The sequence below is a fragment of the Scleropages formosus genome, chromosome 9, assembly GCF_900964775.1.
Source record: "Scleropages formosus chromosome 9, fSclFor1.1, whole genome shotgun sequence".
NCBI classification, from domain to species: Eukaryota; Metazoa; Chordata; class Actinopteri; order Osteoglossiformes; family Osteoglossidae; genus Scleropages; species Scleropages formosus.
The window spans coordinates 950,648-976,214 of NC_041814.1; the positions used below are offsets into that span (position 1 = coordinate 950,648).

At 49.1% G+C, this 25,567-nt stretch overlaps 1 protein-coding gene across 3 annotated transcripts in view; it reads right to left on the reverse strand.

Annotated features, from left to right (window-relative positions):
- The window catches only part of pip5k1ca (phosphatidylinositol-4-phosphate 5-kinase, type I, gamma a), a 32,101-nt gene that overhangs the window by 4,401 nt on the left and 2,133 nt on the right, over positions 1-25,567 (reverse strand). For 2 of the 3 annotated variants that reach the window (XM_018728313.2, XM_018728312.2), the window contains exons 2-16: positions 11,990-12,021; positions 11,699-11,758; positions 11,496-11,626; positions 10,742-10,859; positions 9,167-9,319; positions 7,306-7,605; positions 6,735-6,940; positions 6,389-6,472; positions 6,183-6,231; positions 5,226-5,310; positions 4,685-4,846; positions 4,410-4,551; positions 4,286-4,318; positions 3,871-3,972; positions 2,624-2,774 (exon numbers count right to left, since the gene is read on the reverse strand). In XM_018728313.2, the coding sequence (XP_018583829.1) occupies positions 2,624-2,774; positions 3,871-3,972; positions 4,286-4,318; positions 4,410-4,551; positions 4,685-4,846; positions 5,226-5,310; positions 6,183-6,231; positions 6,389-6,472; positions 6,735-6,940; positions 7,306-7,605; positions 9,167-9,319; positions 10,742-10,859; positions 11,496-11,626; positions 11,699-11,758; positions 11,990-12,021 (1,808 nt within the window). Of the gene's footprint in view, positions 1-136; positions 224-2,623; positions 2,775-3,870; positions 3,973-4,285; positions 4,319-4,409; positions 4,552-4,684; positions 4,847-5,225; positions 5,311-6,182; positions 6,232-6,388; positions 6,473-6,734; positions 6,941-7,305; positions 7,606-9,166; positions 9,320-10,741; positions 10,860-11,495; positions 11,627-11,698; positions 11,759-11,989; positions 12,022-25,567 lie in introns of all 3 variants that reach the window. The other variant, XM_018728311.2, reaches the window with a different exon arrangement.

Consider the following 25,567-nt stretch of genomic DNA (forward strand, 5'->3'; position numbering starts at 1 on the left):
AAAGAGAAATTAAACACAGAGAAATGCAGTACATAACATCTGGAGGGCTGGTAAATGAGGGCCGGTGGTGTGGGTATTGTCGGATGTATGGCATGATGCGGCGAGGCCATGTGCAAAAGGGTCCTCGAGCACTTACGGTCTCCCTCTCTCCGTCCGACAAGGATGGAGACTCTGTACCATAGTGCAGGGGAGAGTAAACCCAGGTCCTGTCCTCGGGAGGCTGCTGTGAGCCAGTAGGGGACGCCAGAAAGACGGAGACAGGCAGCAAGGAGATGAGACAAAGCAGGAGGAGAGAATCACAAAGCGTAAAGACACAGAAAATGACCGAACAAGAGTCAGAGGGAAGAGCAGTGTGAGCTTTAACTATTTTTAAAATCCTTCAAGGCTCGTGCACATAAGTTCTCTTAGAGATGCACTTTAACAATTCAGTGGCCAGCTGAAGACTTTGTTTGCCCACACGACTGCATGTCGCCCTTCAATTTACTCTTATATGGATTCATTCAAAAAGTAACGCTCATCACGTAATTAAATCGTTAGTTAAAATGGGGACTGTAAACCTAAACATTCAAACTCACACGCAAAGTCTTCAATTAAAAGTCTCCAAGTCATTTAATCACAAGAACGACATTAAAATTTACAGTAGGATTTGTTCATTCAACCCCATCTCCGTCTACTTGCACTATCTGCGTGAAAGCGGCCACGTGGGACGTCTAAAATCAATAAAAGTCAAAATATGAACCGCAACAAAAAGAGATGAAATGAAAATCACAGTCGAAAACAGAGGAGACGAGTCGGGATGGAGAAAGAACCGCTTTCCCCATACGGGTGGACATGGGGAAGCAGATACGTACATATTTTAACCTTCAGCGGCTGTAAATGAGTATCAAATGCATCCTGCCAAGTAATTATACCGGTGATGATGATGATGATGATGATCATAATAATAAAAACAATAAGAAGAATCTGTTCGTAACGCAAACTCTGCCGGGACGTCCTCGGGAACACGTGTGTAACCTGCTTACGGAGTGTGTTCATCAGCATCTCCCTGCCGTTTCTTTAAGCGGAGCGTGTGCCAGCTCTCACTCTCAGCGCAGTCAGCTGACGCACCGAGCTCTCCGGAGCAGGGGGGGCGGCGCTGGGTGAGAATCCCACCACCGCAGCAGATGGTCTGTAACCACATCCCCCCCAGCTCCTCTGCTGTTTCCTTGCAGCGCAATGCTCGGTTTTCACACTTTGATTCCACATCACAATGAAACCCGACTCCAAAGCGAACTGGGCCAAATCACTGTCACCGATGCCAAGGTAAAGTAAACAGTGGAAAAACGGCACAAGAGGGATCGCTTTCACCTAGACTGAATAAAAATGTTCAACGTTGGAAACCATGGAAATGGGATGGAAGTAATACAAATACATAGAGAATAATGGAAACACCTATGGGGAGGGGCTCGCCGCTGACAGCCAGCAGTCCGTTAATAAAGGAAAGGCAGGACGTTGTCACTTACACTGCTGCGGGGATTCGAGCCGCGTGTGCGGCGACAGAGCGGAGCGGGGGACAGGATGAGACACCCCCCGTCCGTGAACTGACGGCACACCGCAGCGCGTCGCGCCACGACCACGAACAACGGGCGAGAGGGAAGACGGCACGGAACGGGAACGGAGGCAGGACAGGAGGGGAATGGGTGAGAAAACAGAGATGAGAGAACAGGCACAAATGAGCAAATGAGTGCAGGGGTTATGAAAAATTCCAAGAAAATGAAAACGAAATTCCAAGCAAGAAACGAAAAGCAGGATGAGCAGGAGCCGCAGTCCACAGCGCCTCCAATGACGAAGGGATCGGCGCTGCGGTTCGAATGACACAGCTAACGAAGGCTGGTCCGATGCCCGCACGGCTCCTCGGTGCCCATCTCTTAACGAAGGCCGGAGGAGGACGGCGGCAGAGGAGGGGAACGAGTAAACGGAGCCATTGACACTCAGCTGGCGCTCCGGTCCCGCGCGGCTCCCGAGGGCCTCCGAGGAGCTGCTGAGCGACGCTCGTTGTACTGAAAAGGGCCCTGAGCAGGAACTCCCGGCGCAGACGTCCTGGAGAAACTACAGGCAGATCGGTGCCAGCAGACAGGTTTGGGGGCCGAGCCGCTATGCCAGTGCCCGTGTCCCTCACACCTATCCCGTCATCAGGGTGTGCCAAGTTCTCACCTAGAGGTAGGCTGAGACAGGTGCCCGGTCTGTGCTGGGGAGGAAGGCGTAACACACCCAGAGCACGACGCACGGGAGGGCCGAGTGGTTAAAAGCGAGGGCCCCAAGAGGGCCTCTCAAGTGCCACGTCTCTGTTGCATCAGCATCTACAAGGGCTCTTGTGGCAACCTCCCCTTAAGGCATTTGGACGAGTAAAGACAGCGGGACCCCGGGTGGGTCACACGGGGGACCAGGCGGCAACTGCAACGTGCGTCTTTTCCACTGCCTTTTTATTAAACCGACGCTTCTGGCTTCTTTATTTCCGTCCATCGCACGATGGACATAAGCGACGTGACGACTGCAGCCCGCCCCTCACACAAGAACAACGTTTTACAGTACCGGGAGCCTGTGGCTGGGCGGACAGCCGCGAGCCGACGTGAACGAGACTCACGAAGTAGATGTCGGTGATCGGCACGTCCTCCTCGTCCTCTGCGGAGGCGTGGCTGGCACTCTCAGACTGCTGGCTGGCCATGTCGGGCTCCTCGGGGACCCTGGCGGCGGACACCGCGGAAGAGGCAGCGGCAGCGCCCTCAGGAGGCTGGCTGCGAAGGTGCGACAAAACACGAGGTTGGGCACCGCCCACACCTGCACTCGCTCCGCCGTTTACGCTGGGGGGGGGGGGCAGGGGGTGCTCTACATTTACATCTATTCATTTAGCTGAAATTTGGAGGTGAGCTTCGAACCTGCAACTTTTGAGCCTAAAGGACTCAGCTCTAACCACTACGCTACCAGCAACCTCAGGGACACGGTCAATCTTTCCAATAACCTTCCAATGGAATATCTGACGCTCGAACCACGATTACCCAAAAATCACCAGTGCGTTTTTTTTTTTTAGGGGAGCACGGTGATTGGCTGAAGATGCTCCGGCAGTCGAGTTGCTGGAATCCAGCGGGCAAGAGGGGCTGGTTACAGACAGGCGTCCACATGACTAACTCTACAGAGCGCTGTCCTTGTGTCTCGCCACTCTGCTCCGGTCCATGACCCCAGACATACAGCTGCTCACCTCTTCCTTCAGAACTTCCACTGCGCTGCTGCACCCTTCCATAATCACCCGAACGTACGTCTGCAGACCGCTTCCTTCTCACCTCCTTCCATCCTGCTACTTTTACTCTCCACGACTGGTCTCACCTCACAGCCTCCCGCTCTAATTAGCCACTGTTTACATGGCGCCCTTGGCGCGGCACGGTGCTGTGCTGACCAGCAGCTCGCCATAGAGCGGAGCACCAAATAAGGCGGGGGGCACATGGGTCGAGCGCCCCCATTTTGACAGAGCCCAGTGATATTTTGACTTCCTTTCGAAGATGTTCCTCTTGAGCTGCTGGGGGAAACACACCTGAACGTGTGCCTTTTCTCTGAAAGCGAAGGATCACCGAAGCGTGTGGCGGAGAGCGCCCAGCGAGCCGAGCGGTCTGCCTTCTCTCGGTGCTAGGGCAAGGGCTGAGGCCTGCAGAGCGCAGGGTCGTGCAGGGTCATGCAGGCTTTCAACCTGAAGGCTGCTCATAAAAGTCCTCAGAGGGGCCCTGCTGTTACACCCTCAACCCCTGTCCTAGGAATGGGCAAAGGTGAACGGGTTTTGGACTCATTTTTTGCCTAAGGGACCGCACCAAAACCACCAAATGTAAGAAGTGGGGGGGGTACCTGGACTCCGGGGAGGGCGTTGCAGCATCAATGCCAAAGTTGCCGTCATGCATCTTGACCTCCACCTCCACTGTGATGGTCTGCTGGTCCTCCTCCTGGGCCCTGAACGCCAGCAAATAGAGGCCGATTATAAACATTTAACATACACCTGCCGGGTAAGAGCAAACGGCATAGACTGGACAGTAGAAAATGTAATCATCAGCCAGCAACAGTGCTTTTTCTTCTCAATTACCCTCACTGAGTTGAGCTCTGCTTTGTCAACGGCTTGGAAGGGGGAGCCAAAACACGCAAACAAAACATACACGCCGAAAACGTTATAGTTGTTCTGTTTACCATTACATTGTTTTCTTGCACAAACAAAAACCCGACAGTGGCCATGCTCTAGATGAGCGGGTGAGAACGTGGTGATGCCTACCTTCCTTCCTGACTGAAGGACTGGGGGTGCCTCCTGCAAGAAGAACAGAGTGACCATGGGAGAGCTCAGCATATCCTAGCAGCGCACTCCCGCCCCCCGGCGCGTCCCCCCACGACGCACGTACCTGTACCGAGGGTGCTCCGACGTGTCAGATGGGGAACGCTCCGGAATAGACAGGGAGGTGGTGGAGGACAGGGTGGTGGCGATCGACGCTGTGGTGGCCTCCTCAAACGATGGAGGGGTGCAGTGGAGGAGGTCCGGCCGACCTGGAAGGTGCCGCCGATCGGTGCCGAAGATCAACAAGAGAACCAAACACACCGACGCTACCGAGTGCAGCAATCCTTGCGGGCCCTTAAAGGCAAAACGTAAACGATATGAGCGTGCAAGGGGGAAGCGTACCCTCGTCCTCCAGCGTGGGGAAGCTGCGGGCACCTCGCAGGTCGTAGATGTTCTCATCTCTCTCGCAGGGCAGCTGGCTGGCCGACCAGGCGGCCCCGGGGCCGGCGTGCTTGGGTACCGTCAGAGCCACTCGGCCTTTCTTGGAGGGCGAGGACTTCAAGGCTGGAGATGCGTGGAAGTCGGAGAGAAACGGAATAAAATCCTAACGCTCATCTGGCTATTCGCTCTGGAATTCAGAGACTTCTGTTCCACGACCGAAGTAAGTACCGCGCAGCGCTCGGACCAGCGTTACGGACTTGTGTAAAAGTCCCAAGCGCATATTAGGTTTCATTAATTGAATGCAAAAAAAAAAAAAAAAAAAAACACAATACTTTTGATTCTCGCTGATCTTATTTCAGGAAACACGTGGTTTAACACGCAAAGGAAAAACACTTTCTCGCCGCATTCCGTTCCTACGGAAGCCGTCTGCTGGGAGAGCCGAGCAGTCGGTCGGGCGGGCGGTCGGCCCGCCGGCTGCCGGCGCATTCGGTGTGGAACTCACAGGAATTCTTCCTGAAGACGGTGTTGCTCATGAACTTGAAAAAGCGATCCGCGTAGAAACTGGGCCGGTGCACCGAGACCGTGTCCTGAGGGAAACAAGAACACACGCTCAAGGGAACGAGACCGCAGACAGGAAACCTCCGTGGCTCTTTGCAACCGCTGCGTTGACCAGAAGAGAAAGTGAAAGGCACGGAGGTTCCCCCTCATAGAACGCAAGCCTGATTGACAGGTAACGCACGGTTAAAAGCACATCCATCTCCGACACAGAGCCCAAGGCCGTGCAGACGATGAACGACAATGACCAGAAGGTCCCGGAGCATGAAGACAAGCGCAGCGGTCCTATCCCGTTAGGACACTGAAAGCATCGCTCAGATTATGAGCGTGTAGCAGTTTCCTCTTGGACCTCGTCTGCAGGACCTATGATCCCAGCTCCTGAGTATTTATTGTTGTTGAAAAAGAAAAACGGGGAACCCTTTTAAGGTCCCTGAGCACACAGGCCATGGGTGTGCACAGCTTAACAGCAACACTTATTGACATGTCGAGCCACAGCCCCTTTGTTCACGAACCCCGCCGAAGAGAACGTGAATACTCGCAAGGTCAGAATGCAAAACGTGGCTGGATACCGGATAAAAGACGGCGTGCCGTTCAATAATTAAAGCAGCAGAGAAGAAACTAGCCGAAGCTCCTATCTAGATTACATCGCAATTCCTACATCGCCACTTGTCCTCTGAATCCAGGTTCCCATTAGGAGAGATTTTGGGCTTCCCGGTCATCACTGAATGCGATGACAGAAACCTTTGGCAAGGCAGAAACATTAGAAGTGTAATCTGAGATAAGGGTGCAATTATATAATGCATAAGCCCAGAGGAACACGCTTCCGAATTACTCTCTTGGGAGCCGTGACGCGATTCGACAGTCAAAACCGAGAGCTTAAAAATGACAGGAGACATCCGCTCACCCCATCGTGGACGAGAGCCTTCCACGTGTGCTCCAATTTTTTGATGAGCCTGGAAAACATAGGACAAGTCATTCGTACGGGAGAAAAGCGGATCTGAATTCCGTAAGCAACGGGCAGGGTGCCAGCGTGTGTATACGGCACATTAGTCGGGACCGGATCTCTTGACTTGACTGAGCTCACAAAGAAAAGAGCAGCGACGTACTCACCTGTACGACTGCAGGATGTCAATGATTCCTATGTATAGCAGAAGACGCTCTCCTTTGCCGTTGACCGCAGGGATCCCGCCCATCCTTGAAACGCATCACAGACATGAAACCCCGTGTGCCAACTGACCCGAGACGAAGCCCCGGCAAATTTTCCATTCCTCATTAAAGCAAGCAAGCCCCCCGGGCACGTGCTCCGCAGCCCTGATTCTTCTAAGTCCTTATTTAGGATGTGCTAAATCTCACCCCGTACCGATCTGAATCATCGTGACCTAAATAATCAATCTCGTCCCGGCTTGGCCGCTGTACGGGGAGCGCATCCGCACGTGCTTCTCTTTCGGTGACTCACGTGTCGTCCGTGTCGATGGCCTCCCCGCGGGCCACTCCTCCCTGAATGGACTCCATGGCGGTTGAGTAGAGGGCCTTCTGCGCCACCGGCCTCTTTTCATCGCTGGAGCCTTGGGAGCCCTCCAGCTGCCGCTCGCGCTCTGCCTGGTCTATGTTGTGCACTCCCAGCAGAAGGCTGTAGTCCATGATCTTGAAGCTCTCCAGCACCTGCAGCCAGACAGCGTGATGACGGCAGAACGGACCAGCGGGGGCTGCCATACAGGAGGCACCATCTCAGTAATGGTTTCTGGAATCCAGCTGGCAGACTGAGCAGAAATTATAATATACACCGCCGCGCGCTCCCAGTCTCTGGGCTGCATCTCCACATCCGGGATGTTCGGCTTAGCTGGCCAGCTTTCGCAAACTCGAACGATACGCAAACTCGCAACACTCGAACGTCAAACAGGAGTAATTACATCTGATGTTTTTTTTAGGGTTTCCATCAGGCAAGTCTGACAATTTACAAAAGGCACAAGGACAAAGGGATCACCACCCCATGATTATTCTGCGCTTGAGGCGAGCCCACAACATACCAAGCAGTCCCTCTGCAGGGTCTTAACCAGGGCGTTGTAGGTGTCCGCATCCAGCATCAAACCATCCTGCACGTCCTGCATGAAGTCCAGGTCCTTGAAGGTCGGCCTGGCCTTCTCCCGCTCCTTCTTGGAGGCGCGGCGCTTGTAGGTAGAGCCCTTCAGGTCATACTTGAGGTGCATAGACACGACGCGGGGCAGGACGTTGTTCATCACCACCACGCGGATGTTCTTCCCCCCGGACTGGACGCAGTACAGGCCGAAAAACTTGGGCAGCAGCGTGCGAGGGTTCTGGTTCAGGTTCTGAGAAACAGCGAAGGACAGCACGGGAACGAAGAGTGAACAGATGCAGAAGAGCGAGCTCAAATCTCCGTTCGGAACGTGCGCTTTAAGACGCACAAAGCAGACGGTCCCCGCTCGCACGCGGGACGCGCTCCTGCACCTCCATAGACACGTATTTCCACGCAAGTACATTTAACGAAGCGGAACGAATCCTGAGACAACTTGCAAAACAGATCCATTGAGATTCCTAAGAACAGAACGAGAAAAAGTGGCATTTTCACACTTTAAAGCCGTATTAGGCAGGGAACATGTGAAAGGAAGACCAACGTTACTGGAGGTGCAGTGCGAGCAGGGAAAAGTAAAGGTTTATTGAAGGTTGCATACACACAGAAAGAGCAAAACCATTCGTGGTCAGCGATGGAAAGCCACTTATTTAGTAACTAAGCGTTATGTACAAGGGAGTTTGTCAGCAAAAATCGTCCAGCAGCGCAGGCATCAAGTACTACATGACGTGCTTTTCATTGTCAACATGCTATTCCAACAGCATAACAGACGGTCCTCCTATAATTTTATCATTTACAAAAAGCAACCGCTGGTCAGAGCGTACCGTGGCTACGGATATTTTTTTTTTCCCCTCCCATTTTTTTTAAAATTCTGCCTTGTTTATATTCTAGCCAAAGTATCGGAGCTTTGAAGCTCTGGACCTACTGTAAAAGCCATCGATCACAAAATCTGCCCATTTATGCAAAATCTATGAAAGCAGTCAAAGGGAGGTTAAAAGCCGTTCTCTCACACACACACACACACACACACACACACACACACACACACACACACACACACACACACGCTTGCACACACACTTGTACTGGCGGGCCTCAAGAAGCAGGAGCAGCCAGAGTGCTGCATCTTCAGCCGCCAGAGCCTGGGGCTTCGCGGAGCTCCGTCAGCCCCCTTCCAGCCCCGGGTCCAGGTGGAGGAGGACAAGCGGGACTAAAGTAAAGACAGGGAGAGAGAAGAAGAGCACGAAAGGCAGACAGGGACGCAGGTGAAGAGACTGGGCCAGAGTGGGCGGCCGGGACCGACAGATCCGGTTACTCTCTTCCAAGTGTGCCAGAAATAAAGGCGATTCATCAAGCCTTCCCGGGGCGCAGACGCCGCCCAGCCTCGGATCCGGCTCGGTCGCTGCGGCCGAAGCCGTACGGGGGTCACCTTAAACGAGCGGGGTCCGGCCCGACGCGCACAACAGGGCTTCCCTTAGTAAATAAGTTGCTGCTGTTGTGCGGTGCAGCTACATACGAAGTGATGCCTTCGTGGGTGTCGAGGACACAGGCGAAGCAGCCGCACGAATCCGTCCGGCAGCCGTTCGCAGCGTGACCGGAGGAGCAACGAACACCTCGAACAGTCCTGTGCTCACACCACGCCGAACGCGACCACAACCACGAGCGGTCAAGGTAAAGCGGCGACACCGGGTACGTCACTTTTTGACGTATACGTGCAAAGTCAGACATCTGAGAGAGGTTCCACTCAAACTTTGCCCCCGCTTGGGTTTACCACACGGACACCTGTGAACACGACTCACCATGTAGTAACCAGGAAGCAGCTTCTGCAGGAATTCTGCTTCCTTGTGCATGACCGTTTTGATGATGAACTCGTCGTCCTTGGTGACGTAGAACACCGAGCCACTGGCACCCGGGTTGGAGAGCTCGATCAGGGGCTCGTTGCACAAGGAGTACTGCAAGGCAACACACATGCAGCTGTGATGGATGCTGGGCTCGATGAGGGTTCCTATCAAACAGGCAACAGTTCTAAGGGAACGTTCAAAGTTAGGCCAAAAGCTCCTTTAACGAAATATCGTGAAAACATCATTTTAGGCATCAGGCAAGATAACTCTGTCCCTGAGAAGAACTGGGCCCTCAGGCACTCTTCAATACTCGCATGCGAGTGCATTGGGAAGCCATCTCCGCAGTTTCGAGGACCGCACGGTAGACCAGACTGCACTCTTCTGAATAGACCAGATCACCTACAGGGTGCTTTACCTCCAGAAACCACTTTTTAATAGTTAGTTTCATGGGACTTGTTATTAATCTCTATCTGGATCTGGCATTCAAGAGCTTGTCATCATCGTGGCACTAAGGAAGGGGCTGGATGGGGTGACACAGACCCTACTGCACTACTGCAGAGGGACTGTAGCCATGCGGAGCTGATCAGCATAGGCGGGGGGAAGGGGGGGGCAGTCCATCCGCTGGCCCTGGGCTGGGTGTCCGCGATGGAGCGCAAACACTGCATAACAGACGCCTCGAGCCACTCTGCTGCAGACAGGGGGAGGGACATGGCATGTTCTCCACTTAGAGGGCAGCACGTCGGCCCATGACATCCACACACACACACACTCATGGCGACCAGGGTGTTCACTCACGAATCATCTGGTTATGTAAGAGCCTGCCAAAAAAATGGCTCTCTTTTTCTCACAAATGTCGAATTTACCAAACAGAACATTATTCATACACGCCGGCTACACCGAGCCCCTTCGGTGCAACGTGACTGGAAACCTCGTACGTGATGTAAGGGCCGGATGAAATTGTGGGAGAATACCGTGATCGTGCTGAAGCACGTCACTAAATGAGATGTCGTCACAGGAAGGTACAAGGGCTGAGACCGTGTGCCCCGAGGCCTGCCACGGGTACAGCCGTACAGTCCCGCGGCTCACCGGCACAAGTCACAGTGAACACGCACGTGGAGACCGAGTGGTGCAGTGACTCACATGCCAGCCCCCTCAACTCTGTGGCTAATGGGGTGTGACAGGCAAGCAAAGCCCCAATACCAATAAACAGCCAAAAATCTGGAGTCACCATCCAACTTGGACTCTGTTGCATGAACATTTTTATCACATTCTGGGTTATACAGAGCATCAGGCTGTAACGGCTATATTCATAGACCAGGTAACTGGGCAAAATCCTAGTTTACCACATTACAAGAACGCTGAGCTTGAGAAGTTCCACGGGTTCAGAAGTGACTGACTTCTTACTAGGGTAACGGAGTTTCTTTGGTGTCGGCAACCATGGATCACGCACCACATAGGGATCGCTCCCTTAGCACCCTGATATATGTCTGCTGAAGTTCAGAACGAAGGCACGCCGTTTCACTGGTCCCTCACCAGGTAGTCGTCGGGCCGAATGCCGAAGAGCTCTCTGAAGTAGCGGAAGGCAACGGGAGCGTACGTCTTAAAGCGGAAGTCGGGGAAGTGGTGAGCTGGAGTCAGATTGCTGCCTTCGCTGGTCACGAGGAGAAAGTGAGAGATGGAGACACACCATGTTATTAAAGGTCTCAGAAGGTGTCCATTTAATTCAAGCAGCACTTCTCTTGAGCGCATGGTAAAATTACAACAGATTTCTGCTAAGATCTACTATTCATAACTTGGGGCAGTAAGATGTGGTCAAGAAAGTGGTCTTTTCACTCAACAGGTCAACAAGTGATCTTGTGTTGTGCCTTTAAGCACAACAATTATTCTGAAATGGTTCCAGAAATGTATTCGGTGTGACAAGTGCTTGAAAGTCAAGTCACATTGAATAATAGCATCTCCGAAATGAGCAATTAAAACAGTGGTTTCAAAAACTCCTTGAAGTCGCTCAGCTATCCCATATAGTTGCTCCATCCCACCACAAGGACAACTCAAAGCCGTAAACAAGAGCTCGAACAACGCTTGAGTTGAACTGAATGGTTAGTGGGACAATAGACTATATATCTAAGGGAATGTATTGGGGGTCTTCAAGAAGAGGCCTGGGAACCAGTGAACAAAACTCTGGTTAATCTGAATATTCTCAATAACACCGAAGGCAATTCTGAAAAATGTGTAAAGCGGGGTTCAGAATGACAGATTATAATGCGTTATTTGAAATGCGATGCTGTACCTGGGGAAGAAGATGCTCTCCACTACATAGAAGTCCTGCATTAGGACATCCCTTTCAGGCTTGGAGCTCAGGTTGCCCACTGTGTAGCCAATGCCCAGCTGGATGGCCCCCTTGAGAGCTGAAGACGGGGTCTAGAGAAAAGCAGTTGCGTTCAGTCCACCGTTTTTAAGCGTGGGCTATTGATTCACCCGGAAAAGATCTACCTTCTTGTAGGTTGTCTCCCCAGAAGCGTCAACTCCCCGGTGGCCAATCTTCTTCCCCACCTGGCAGGAAGAAGAGGGCATCTTACAGGAGTGTAAAGAGCACCAATGAGGGTGACCTGTGCATGACCCCCTCGACAATGGAAAACGACTCAAAATCGGTTCTGGTTAACAGTGACACGGGCAGAACACACACACACACACACACACACACACACACACACACACACACACACACACAATGGACTGGTTTTCCCCACAGCACACGTATCCTCATGAGCAAACAGCGCTTACCTCTGTTATGAAGGCCTTCTTAGCAGCAGCTTCTGAAAGACACAATGAGAACGACGACATCGGGTTCAGACACGTTGGATATCAGGCTCACGCAGTGCTCCGCTCATCACGCTTCATGCGAACCCTGCTATTTGCTACAGCATGCCATGAATGTTGTGTACTGTACATCCAGCAACACACCTGTTTTCATACGGTTCCATTTTAGTCCATCCATGCTGTCCTGTATTACACCCAGTCATCCGCGTTGCTGTTTTTCCAAGATTAATGTACATAACTATGTAGTCATTCCTCTTCTACCCATAGTGCTGGAGCATCTGGCCCTAAGCTCACAAAGCACCTCTGGAACCCAGGTGCTAGACCTAAGGCAGCATGTAGAGAGGAGCCAAGTCTCATTTGACCTGGTCTGATCCACCCTCTCGAACCCTGAGAGGTGCTCCACATCTCCCAAATGGACCGCTGAGCATCACACCAAGCCACAATTGGTCGTGAGCAAAACACATTTCATAATTCTTTCCATGCAGAACCAAGGACTTCCACCTTGGTGCTGAAATTTCAGCACCGTTACCCACGGATGCGTGGAAGTCACAGAAATAGGTGTCATGTTTTGTACACACATCAATATTCAACCACCAACATCAAATTAAGTGACAAAATCCTATTCAGTACGGTGTTGGCAGCAATCTTCCGTCTTCAGTTTTGCTACACTCAACAGTAACAGCACAATGTCAATGTTAAGCAATAAACAGGCTACAAAATTAACCTCTAAATAGGTACTCATCTCCCAGGAGGCACTGAAGTACATCAAATCACAGGGTTTTACTGTAAGTCACTAACAGTGCTGAAAATTTCCATAATAGCTCAACGAATTCCCACTGCCACAGGGAAAGTTCTTGAATTGGTACAACTTTCACTGGTATATACTGCAGACCAATAATGTTTTTGCTACAGATTGTCTGCCATATCTACACTGCATATTAATACATTTATTTATATGAATAATCAGTACAAAACATTGCTGCTGTGGTCTGCTTAACACAAATCCACCAAGTAAAAAGTGCACTTATCACAGCAGGAAGAAAATGGCAAAACAAAGCATACGCAATTTTTTTTTTTTTTTTTTAAACCAAAGTTATAAAAAAAAAAAATAATCACCGGAAAACTAATAATCAGAAAGTTACATAAAAAGAATAAAGTGTTCACATTCAGCACCAGTATTGTTTTTTCATTCACAGCCCAGGTTTTACAGAAGCAGCTAGAAAGGATCTGACCTGTTGAACATACACTAAAGAGCTGTGGTGGCAACACTTTACATATTTTTTAATAATAATAAAAAAAAATAAAAAAAAATAAAACAGACTGTACAGGAAATACACTTTGATTGAAGGGTAACAAAATAACTACAAAGATTCTTTTGTCAAAGCAGCCAGTACAGAAGTTTGTGGTTTCTCAGGCCCCATTTCGCAATTTTTCATTCAATTTCACTAGCGGTAAGAATACGGAATACATCTTCTCTTAAAATAAAACTACAGGAAATATGAATGGGGGAAAACTGGTCGCGGACAGAAAACGGACCAGATGACATGCAATTTCAACAAGCTCATCATGACTGATTTCCTAAGAACGAAAAGGGAAGGGGTGGAGAGACAAGCGAATCATCTGGACATAAAGATGGTAAGAGATGCCATTTGGGTTGATTGAAAGAAAGCTTTGGTGGTGTACTGGCACCATCCGGAACCTTCCTGGACAGAACATCTACACACTTTTATGCACTTCAGTATTGGCAATCCAACACGTTATCATCCTCCGTTAGCAATAACTACAATCCTTGGTCGTCGCGAAACGTCTAGAAAAACAATAACGGTCAATTTGACGACGAAGGCAACGGTTTCCTAGCTGACCAGAAAATTATCACAATGTTTGTCATCGCAGTTTTGGCTCTCTTAGCAGCAGTGGAACACCTTCTGTGGAGGTCCACATGGCTGAGCTGAAGAAGGGAGTCATCCGCTCAATTCTCTTTGCCCCCATTTCTTGCAACTCATTCCATGCCTTGGATAAAGCAAGTCTGGACTCGTCCCTTTAGGCTTTAACATTCTTCTTTTCCTACTTCCAAATGTGGAATTTCCATTAGATGCACAAACGCATATTGTGGCGCCGAACTCATGTCGGGATGTCATGATGTCATCGCAGGTTACAAGTTCTTACTGATAATTCCCAGAGCTTGAGTGCAAGCGAAGGCCACCCTACATCAAATAATTCAAAGCTGAAGAGTGAGAAGGGAACCTAGAGGAGCGTTTGCAGTTCGGCTCCTACCAACACGTTCGAGGGAAGGCCGGAGCAGTCCGAAGCAGACGCCTTCTCGACGAACACTAGAGATGTTCTCCACGGAAAAGGCGGCACGCTCGCAGCCGGCGTTGCGTTTTACGACGACGGGGACCGGAGCCCGTTCCGTGACGTCAAACTAAGCCACCGATCCTCTTTGCGAGGGCAATCCCGCCGCCGTTATTTCAGCGCCCCTCCAGTCAAAAACAGGAAGTGGGTTAAAACAGACAAACTGACACGGGAGAGGACGCGCAACTGGAAAAGTGAACTTTCCATCAACCAAGTTCGCACACCTGCAAAGGTTGTTAGGAGGGCCTACAGTCCCAGAAGAGAGAAAAAGTGAAGGACGCATCCAATAATGCGGAGGAGCCATGGATTCAATCCTCCCTCAGCATCATATGGGGGGGCGCGGGGGGTCCACATACGCTGCAGCTGCCCAGCCCTGACGGACGCTGCGTCGTCACCACTGAATGGAACTCATTCCTGTCTGGCGAAGCGGCGCAAACCCCTGTGACATGCAGCCCCCCCCCCCCACTCCCCCTTGTTCCCCTCCCCGGTTTCCATGACTCCAACATTGAGGTCAGCAGGATTTTCTCCCGCTCCCCCCCCCCTTTTTTTTTTCTTTTATTTAAATAAATAAATAAAGCGATCCGCACGTGTGCACGGACTCAGCGGGCACATGCTTCCCCTGCACGCTTTAAATAGGCCACTCGGTGGATGCCACCGCCACCGCCGCCTCCGTCGAGCGAGGGCAAAACAAACACAACAGCCGATTGGTGGGAATGCGTAACGGAGAGCTGGCCAGCCCTGCCCACCCCCCCGAGCCTCGACCGCCAGCCTGCTCGGTGGAGCTACACGTATGGGTAGCCGCCACGGTTATCACAAGAGAGGACACATTTTCTTGCAGGCGAGATGATCGCGCAAAAACGTTCATGTGTTTATATGCAGATGAACAGATGATGTGTACGGCAGGCACCTGGATTTGGAGGACACAGCGGCAAGTGAAATCGCGCTGCGTGGCTGCGACAAGGGCAATAAAAACTACGCATACTTTAGCGAAAAATTTACGCAGTTAATGGAAAATTCAAACTGGATCTCTCCGTAAACTTGTATCACATTTGTCACGTTTGTTTTTCCGATCAGTTCTGTCTGCTGCTGCGCTGTTTGAAATGTTGTCGTCTACACCAAGTCTGTATGCAGGAACCCGGTAATGTACATCAACATACATCAGCCTCTCCACCTGATGCTGAAACGCACTTTGGTCTTTGCAGAGTTTCGTCGCTTTAACCTCTCTAATAAAATTAAACGGACACGTAAAATCGAGGGGGCGTGGTGGCGCAGTGGGTCGGACCGGGTCCTGCTCTCCGGTGGGTCTGGGGTTCGAGTCCCGCTTGGGGTGCCTTGCGACGGACTGGCGTCCCGTCCTGGGTGTGTCCCCTCCCTCTCTTGCATTATGCCCTGTGTTGCCAGGTTAGGCTCCGTATGGGACAAGCAGTTCAGACAGCGTGTGTGTGTGTGTGTGTGTGTGTATAAAATCGAGATTAAGATACGAGGCCTCTTTCTGCACTTCGGCATACAGACATGATGGATGCAAGCAGCGAGCGAGGGTCTCCGGACCTCTTCGGCTGTCTAGCGACCGCAGCCGGGGACCCCCAGCAAACCGGATCCGCGAGGGGCAGCGAACGTTTGTCACGTTGATGCCAGCGTTTCGGCGACCTGCGCTGCGGGCCCTGCCACGTGACACAGAGAGGAACCGCACAATACAACTGAAAAGGCTGCATCCGACATGCCCCGCGCAGCAGTAAAATCTTAGCTAGCAAATCGGCACACGCACACAGAGGCTGTCAGCAAAAAGCGCATTTTTGCGCCGCATGAATGAAAGGGGAGTAAAGCAAAAACAGCGGGACTCCACACAAAGGCTACATGCAGTGACGCAAGAGCTTGGGACGAAAGGGCTTCTTCCGAATAAGCCGCCGCGTATTTCGCTGATGCGCGCATTTTGTGACAAGCGAGACGAAAGAGCTCAGTAAAAAGCTCAGACACAAGTGTGCCGAACGCTCCTCGCGGTCAGCTGTCAGTAAGCGAGCGGCGCATTCTCACCGACGCGCATTTCGTGGATTAAGAGGACATGTTTTTGTTTTTTTTTTAAAACACATATTTAACAGCACCGGAAAACGTTCATTCGGGAGTTTATCGAGGGAAACGAACGCAGCGTCGCAACAACGATCGCAAAACAGTGGAACAGCTGGCGAAGGCAGACCCCACTGTTCCGGGTGTAGAGCCGAACCCCTCAAATTAAGTTCCCACAGGGTAGTCGCAGCCCGCTCTCAAAGCACTGCAATTGTCTGCGGGGACAACAGATGCTTTTTTAACAAGAATTTCCAACGGAGCTTGAGAAAAGCACTTTTGTGCCGTGAGAGATGACAGTTGGGTGGCTAAGCGCTCCGTTCAAGGCGATTCTCGGCATTCTCAAGCGCATCGGCTCCTCACAGACCTCTGCGCTCGGGATCCTTCTCCACCGCAGCGTTGGGACACAACAGAGCCGGCCGAGCGTAGCTCGCGCCCCGCCATCCCATCGGGCCATTCGTCCATCCGACCTCAATAACTTCCCATCACGGAAGGGTTGGGCGCAAGGCCGACGGGGGGTCCACCCATCAGACTAGGGATGCTGATTTTTTTTCCTTGAACTTCATGCACTCATGTCAAAAAAAAAAAAAAAAAAAACATTTCTGAAGGGAGAAATTATAACATTTTAGAAGCCTACTGTCCAAGTACGATGCGGTGGATATAAAGCTTTGTTTCAAATGGTCAAAATACAACCTTCCAAGCTGCCAGCAACCACTTGTTAAATGTAGGGTCATGGTGGTGCAGTGCTCATCCCACAGGTACAACGTATGAGGCAAGAGGCATCCTGGAGAGCATGCCAAGTCATTGCAGTGTTTCAGAAATACTGTTTTATTTATTATCACTTATTATTAACAACATTGGGTCACTGACATAGAGACAAAAGCAATAGTGGAAATAAATGCAAGTTCCCAAATTAAAACGTCCCTCAGAAGTTACGAATTACCACCGAGTCCACTGTCAGTAAGAACATCCATCCATCGTCAACAACCGCTTGCTCCAAGCAGGGTCGCCACAAGCCGGAGCCTATCCTGGCAACATAGGGCGCAAGGCCAAAGGGGGAGGGGACAAACCCAGAACGGGACGCCAGTCTGTTGCAAAGCACCTTAAGCAGGACTCGAACCCAAGGCCCGCCACACAGGGGGCACTGGCCAAACCTGCCGCACCACTCTAAAAAGAACATACTGCTTAAAAATGTATTAACCAATCACAGCTTAAATTTGGAAACCCTGTCATTGTAAAAAAAAAAAAAAAAATGTAAATTTATACTTATCTTACATTTCCTTCACTTACCAAATGTTATTCAAAGAGATTTAAGGAAAGTAGCAAAAAAAAATTAATACATTCAATTCATCAAACCAAACACACAGTGTTTTACGGAGAACTTCACATATTGGAACTCACCCGTTCTTCAACAAAGCGAGTTTGTTAGATTTACCAAAAGGCAACATTAACATGGTATGTAATTAAAATTCCCCCACGCATCCACAACCAGAGTCACTCGTGCCTCGAAGCTTGGTACACAAACAAAGTGAAAGTCAGCAGCGAAATTATCTCCTGAACTTCAGGGAGGCGTAAGGCCCAACAAACAACTCCATCATCATCATCACCAAAGTCGGACAAGAGCAAGGCACCACACCGTGGTCCAAATGACTGCTGTTTCGCAGTTTTGGTAGCTGATTATGGGTTGGGTATCCTAGTCACAAAAAAAAAAAAAAAAAATTTCATTCAATTAAAAAAATGTGTGTGTTTGTGTATATATTATACATATATACACTGTAAATATACAGTCCTCAATGCAAAAAGAAAACACAAAGTGCAAATCACAAATATGCATCGATACCGTTTATCCTACCTAAATCCGAGTTACACTAAGAAGTTAATACAAGCCATCTGAGAAAACAAAGCCATGGCAGCAATCCATGACTATTTCAGGATTTTCTCAGGTTTCTTGTTAATGTGCAAAATGTAAACAAACAAACAAAAAAAAAAAAAGCCACGACAAAACTGCACACGGACCTGACCTGAACTGTATTTTAATGATTTTTCTTGCCCCCAAAGGTTGAGCAGCACCGTGCTGACAGATAAACAACCAGCGACAGTGCTGAACGAGAAACTGTTGCTGGCTGAGTCCCTGCACATAAATCATCCTGAAAATTGTGATGATGGATTCCAGTTATTTGGTCATTCATGCATATTTTCTAATTTCAGAGTGTTTTTTTTTTTTTTTTTTAAATCAATTCAGCTGATTTTGTTGTTCTCTGCAGCGAAGAATGCCATCACATCAACACTTGAATAAATAGATCAAAATTTAATTAAGAAAATCTACAAAACAGCGGTGAGAATTACTGATAAGCACTTTCATGTGTCACCATCCGTACACAGGAGCGCGAAAAATGGATTGTGTAGAAACATGGGACACAGTAGTTGCTTTCAACTGCTGCAGTAAAACAAGAAGGTACAGATGGGTCAAATCTGTAGGTCACTGGATGAAAGCATTACCTAACTCAAATATTAATTACACAGCAAACCATGTCAAACCTTGCAGTAATTTTAATTATCTGTGAAGCTCGTAACAGTTAGATCTTTCAGTAATTGAGCTGTGAAATTACGAGTGACGAAAAACAAAATTGAAACATTCACTGGGTCCTCATCTTATGAACACAGTCGGTACCAGAGGTCTGTTCATAATTTACTTTTACCCTTAAACCACAATCAATAAAAGCTTAATAATACATACATTCCTCAATTTATTTGCAGGTTCTGAAAAAAGATGTTGCACATAGCTATAAGAAAAGTAAACTTTACATAACTTTGAGTTGCATTAAGACAATTTAAAATGACTAAAAGAAGGGTACAGTATATATATAATATTGTCTCCATAACTCCTCCTCAGTGCCAGTTCTTGCTGGTTTGGGAAGTTCAAAGAGAAACTGAAAAGAAGGTTCGGCTTCAGTGAACGAGCAGTTGCTTTCATTAAATGGCTAATGAAACGTGAGAATCGAGTTTGAATGCCAGATAAGTAGCTCTATCGGACTCATTTTTCTCAGAGGCTGGTATCACAGCTGGTACTCGGAGGCTGCTGCTTGCGACAGTACATCTGGCAACCTGGGTATGAGCCAAGGTCTCTGGGCCGAGGTAGAACAGCCCAGTGAAGCACTTCTGGGGTTGGTAGAATCTACATTCTAGGACAAGCTAAAATGGCAGAACGTCAGTCTTTCTGGAGTCCAATGCAGCAACAAGGGCCACAAGCCTCATGTCTCAGAGACCAGTCCCACTCCACACCCCACACACAGATTCTTGATCAAGGTGTTTTTCCTTTTCTGAACATTAGCTTCTAGGATCTTGCCTTCTACCGGAAGTGGTATCCCACTTCTGCCACCAATGGAAGAGCTCAGCTGTCACAAGATCCAGTCCCATGAAGGAATATTTACTAACTCAACAGAAACTGTACAGGAGCATACAGTGATGAGTGTGCTCTAGAAATCAAGTGAGGTAAAAACGTGCCAAAAAGTGAAAGGATAATTTAAGGAAATATTACAGGAACAATGAAAACCGAAAAACTATTCCTGCCGGTACACTTAAAACCGTCGACTTTACTGTGCCTTCAGCTACAAAGAATTATACAACAGCCTTAATGACCGAGAAATGGCAAACTAAAGAATTAAACATAATTTATTTAAACTATTGTGTATTTGTCTTATCTTTTAACGTGAGCATTTCTGTATATCTTTATGTCATTATGTTTTTTTTCTTCCTCTCGGAACCCGCTCTCCGAACCCATGCGCGGCAACAGCTGCCACACAGGTGTCCCACACCGGAGGGCTTGCCGTAACATGAGCGCACCATTGTGTGTGTGAGCGCGAGGAACTCGTCCGTCCTGATCAAAGATTAAGCACAGTGCACAATGACTTGTTGCTGTTCCAGGTGCTACTAAATTGGCCCATCTGTCAGTGTTTACTGGTGCAAAAGAAAAAAGCCGAAACGATGCACACAAAGGATGGCAATGCCCTGCTTGTTCGCGGTAATGTCAAGGGAACGCGCTGTCACCAACTGTGTAGCGTTTGCTGAGGACAATGGCTCGTGGACCACACAACAGGGACGATGAACCCAACTCAGGCACACAAATTTACATGCGTGGAAAAGTGACGAGGAACCCAGAAGTGCGGCAGAAAGGTCCTTCTTCTAGTCTTAGGGCTTCAGTACATCAAAGCTAATATTTGCCTATGAACATGCTGGATGCTTATTAAAATACTGACATCCTACAAAAGAAACATTTAAAAACACTGGGAAACAGTGTACCAATATACAAAAAAAACTAACAGCTCAAATGGATTAGTGCAATCCAAATATTTTGCCTACATAGTTGCACTGATATAGTCAATGGAAAAGGCTTCTATTACCCATTTCTCTATTAGAAGTGTGGTGTGTTGCCAAGCCCGGTAACTTCAGAAAACAAAACACAAGACCGAAGTGCGATCAAAAGCAATTGCACGGAACAGATGAAGGAAAAAAACAGGACTCTTCTTTCCAACCAACAAACCAATTTCAACAACTGCTTGTCCCAAGCGGGGTCGCGGCGAGCCGGAGTCTATGCCGGAGACACTGGGCGCAATGCTGAAGGGATCGGGGGCACACCCTGGATGGGACGCCAGTCCGCTGCAGGGCCACAACAAGGCATCCAGGCACACAACCGGGCGAAGGTACCGGAGCAATTGCAGGGCAAGCACCTTGCTTAAGGGCACTGCAGCTGGAGGCGGGGATTAACCCGGTGATCGTCGGAGCCAAAGGCAGCCGCCCCGACTCTTTCGTATTCAATAAGACGATCTCAAATTAAGTGTGTATTATTCCTTGGCATTTCCATCACGCTGGGGTGTCAAAGAGCTTGTTTTTATAAGATGCACACAGAAGTCCCAGAGAACCAGAGTGTCTACAGCTACCGACCCAAAAACCACTACTGCAGCAAACCTCAGCAACGAAATGACGGTTACTGTATAACGGTTACTTTATTATGTGTGGGATTGACTCAGCAGCCCTGGCTGGTACGCTTCATTATGAGTACCAAAAGCCCATAAAGTACACATTGATGCTCACACAATGCCACCCCTGATATTCCTTGAAGCAAAATGCAGCAAGTGTACTTTTGGCCTTCGCTAACGTGTACCAGGCACGGCCTCATCTCGAATAAGCAAGCGTCCTTTAAGAGGTATGAAGACCAGTGAGAATCGAAGAGGGTCGATCGAATAGCTACACAAAAAGGCAGCGAGTGGACTTCTTAAAACGTATTGCTCGCCCAACAGCGATTACACTCGTATTTCGATAAAAGGTTCTTGGCGATAAGATGCACATCACAAATCGTTTCCTTTATTTGCCATTCGTCGTGATAAGAACAGATCATTCGTGCTACTTATTGAATACCAGAAGCGGAAGAGCAGAGAAAGCTCTTTACTGCAGCTACTGAATAGATAACTACTATCCCTTTGCATAACATCTCATTCTAAGCAAATAAGAGAAATATTGTGTAGATTTTGTACGTGCGCATATTTTGCTCCAAAGCCCTGTGGGAAGAGTCCTTTTTTTCGCATTTTATGTGCACTTGTAGGACAGGCATGCCTGTGCACATCCCGCATTCAACAGCCACGTTATCATTGATCGCGGACGGCGACTATTTGCGTGCGTGACGGCGCGCCTGCGGCCGCACCCGCAGGGACATCCGCGCACGCAGCGGGAGCCTTGGGAGCGGTTCAGCGGCTCACGGCATCCTGGTCTATGGACAGGAAACTAAAAACTGTTTTAACCTCTAGGCTGGACAGGAGATGGAGGTGGGGGGATTAAAGCCTGCGTTACGCAATCGTTGTTTGCTGTCGTCACCCGGGCCCTCGAGAGAGAAACAGCCCTCATTTTTTGTTGTCCAAAAGCGTCCGAGACCCAACCGTCGCGGTGCTACTGAAAGCCTGATGATGAAAACAATAGCAGCAGTACCGAACTCTGTACACACGAAGTATCTGGCCTGCAGAACAAAGGTGTCCGAACTCGAGGGTTTAACCCCGGACAGAATACAGGTGAAGGAAACGCGAAGTGGTGACTTTCACCAAGAGAAACTTCGGGTGACGGAGAGGCTCTTTAAACTGAAACTCTGCTCTCGGTGCCACTAATCAATCGCTGTCGGCGCAATCGATCGCTGCTCTCTCAATCTCCAGGTGCTGCCGATTCTCGAAAATTCACCTGCATGTGGGCTAAGGGCAGCTACAAAAGAAAATTATACAATTAAGCGTATTTTCTCTCATTACTGGACAATTTAACCCAGCGTCACCATCAACGTTTTGCACAAAAAATATGCCACAGCTATTTAAAAACACTAGCGTACCGACAGATTAGTATTTAATGCTCTTTAGTTCGGCGCATAATTTCCGGCACCAGGTACCGCAAGGGTCCACTAACTGGGAAGTTTACTAGTGTCCTCACGAGCTAAATAAATTCTCATAAAGTTAATTATTTTTCAAAGAGTTATCCCACGAGAGGTTATTCACTATGGATTATTTACAGCACTGCTTGAAAGTGTGTGAACCCTGTAGGGATGTGATTATCTTTGTATCAAATATTAGAGGCGTAAAATCCAAGTGTTACAATAAACGTATAAAATGAATGACTATTATTTACACACCTGATTCTTACCTGTGGTTCACTTATTTTTGAGTCTGCACTACTTCTGTGTTTCTACTACACTCATGATCTCCTCTAAAGCAACACGTGGAATTGGTCATTACACACCTGTTATGTCACACAAGAAATGCTGGTTGTCGTTAAATGACCGATTCACGGTCATTTAACGACACGGTCGTAAAACTAAGGGACACATGGGTTCGTACATTTTGAAGCAGCACTGTATTATTTGATAATACAGGTACGTTAGTTATTCGTGATATAGGTAGATTATGTGAACATAAAAAACCGTGGCCAGAAACAGCCAAGCGCACGGGCGCACACACACACACACACACACACACACACACACACACACACACACACACACACACACACACCTCGCTCCCAAATACAGCGAATGTTCGGACCAATACAAACTCTTCTATGAATCTTCTGAACCGCTTGTCCCATATGGGGTCACGGAACCGGCAACACAGGGCATAAGGCTGGAGGGGGAGGGGACACACCCCGGACGGGACGCCAGTCCATCGCAAGGCACCTTAAGTGGGACTCGAACCCCAGACCCACTGGAGAGCAGGATCCGGTCCAACCCACTGCGCCCCCCTCTTCTATAAATAATGGTGATATTTTCATAAAAGAACGGTGGAAAATAGCAAAACTGCAACTAAAGAGAACCAGAAGACGTATAAATGAGATAGACGCTTCGGAAATCTCCGACACGAAGTGAGGTAATCGGATAAATGAGCTTTACAAATGTAAATGACGCAGGGAATTATTCGCAGGCTCGATGGCGGACTGGCTCACAACACAGGCCGCATCCAGGGGAAAAACGAGAGGAAATCTTTCCTAGCGGCGTTCTGCACAGCGCAGTAAAGTGCTCTTGAGCTCGAGCACAACCGAGTGCTGCAGCCGCGACGGTGGAGACGGTAACGGCGCATAAGCAGGCCGACATCTACACCCAAAATACCATGGTAAATCCCCGCCACTGGGGCTGCAGGGGAAAACAACTATTTCCAAGACAAGACTGCACAATACCTGGGAAGCCCTACATTACCTTCGATATGAACGAGTGTAAGCAAACAGAAAGAGCAAAACGTGAGCAGTTACTGGACAAATAAACGGCAGAATCTCTTCTTGTGTCTCCGATGACAACAGATTGACGATGGATGGATGGATGGATGGTTTCGGGCAGCCGCCATTGGCGAGGGATGCGTCCAGCACTCAGCAGTGATGGCGGTGCAGCCGAGGAGCAGGAAGTGAAAAGCTGAACGAGGCTTCCAGAAGCAGAGTTCTGATTTTACCCTGCGGAGAACACACACGCGGTACAACCCAGAGCCCTCTCACCAGAGTCGGGGTCGGAGCTGCGGCAGGTCAAAATTCCTACAAATACAAAATATCCCTAAAATCCCTGAGCGGGATACCCTCTAAGACATCTCTTGGTTCCGGGACATTTCTGTCCTGATCGAAACATACTGTTCAAAGACAACCGGTGAACCTCCACCTTCCACCCCCAGGCAGAACCACACCACCGATCTGACATCACCCAGTCTTTTGTTTTATTACACCACGATCACGTCTTACTGAAATATATGGTGACTGGACATTGCGCCTGTTGAAAAGCCATTTCTTACCTTTCATATAAATTAACAACGTTACTTTAAAGTTAAAAGTAATATTGAAGGGGGCACAGTGACGCAGTGGGTTGGACCAGGTCCCGCTCTCTGGTGGGTCTGAGGTTCGAGTCCCGCTTGGGGTGCCTTGTGACGGACTGGCGTCCCGTCCTGGGTGTGTCCCCTCCCCTCCAGCCTTATGCCCTGTGTTGCCGGGTAGGCTCCGGTTCCCCGCGACCCCGTATGGGGCAAGCGGGTTCAGATGATGTGTGTGTGTGTGTGTGTGTGTGTGTGTGTGTGTGTGTGTGTGTGTGTGTAATATTGAAGTAACACACGAGGTCTTTCACAGAGTTCAGGACTTTGAAATAATTTTGCCATTTTAAGCCTGTGTCATATTTTTGATTTTTACTGCGATTTTAATCCAGTGCTAAACAACTTACGATATAGTATAGGTAACCACTATATCTAGTTTCTCACACACATCTCTTTGCCACCATCTTGCTATAAGACAGTTTTGTTAGACAGATGTCACTAGAAGCAAAAGGGATCCAAACAAATACCAAAATGCATTTGTTCTTGTTTAAAGACACTCTGATGGGTAAAGGTGCTTCATTTACCTTCCACAGAACAACACCGTACAGCATTTGTACGGGCAATGCACAGTGCGCGTTAATGACGTTTTCTATTATTTCTTCAACAAGAAATATCCCCCACATGCATCGTGTCAATGTAACACTGCACTTTTCCTGCCCAGGGGTGTCATAGAGCAGGAGCCCCCCGCAGCCCCTGATTATATACACACCTTCATCGGCGCTCCACTGAAGGAAACGGCATCGTTTCAAAATAACTATAAAAACAG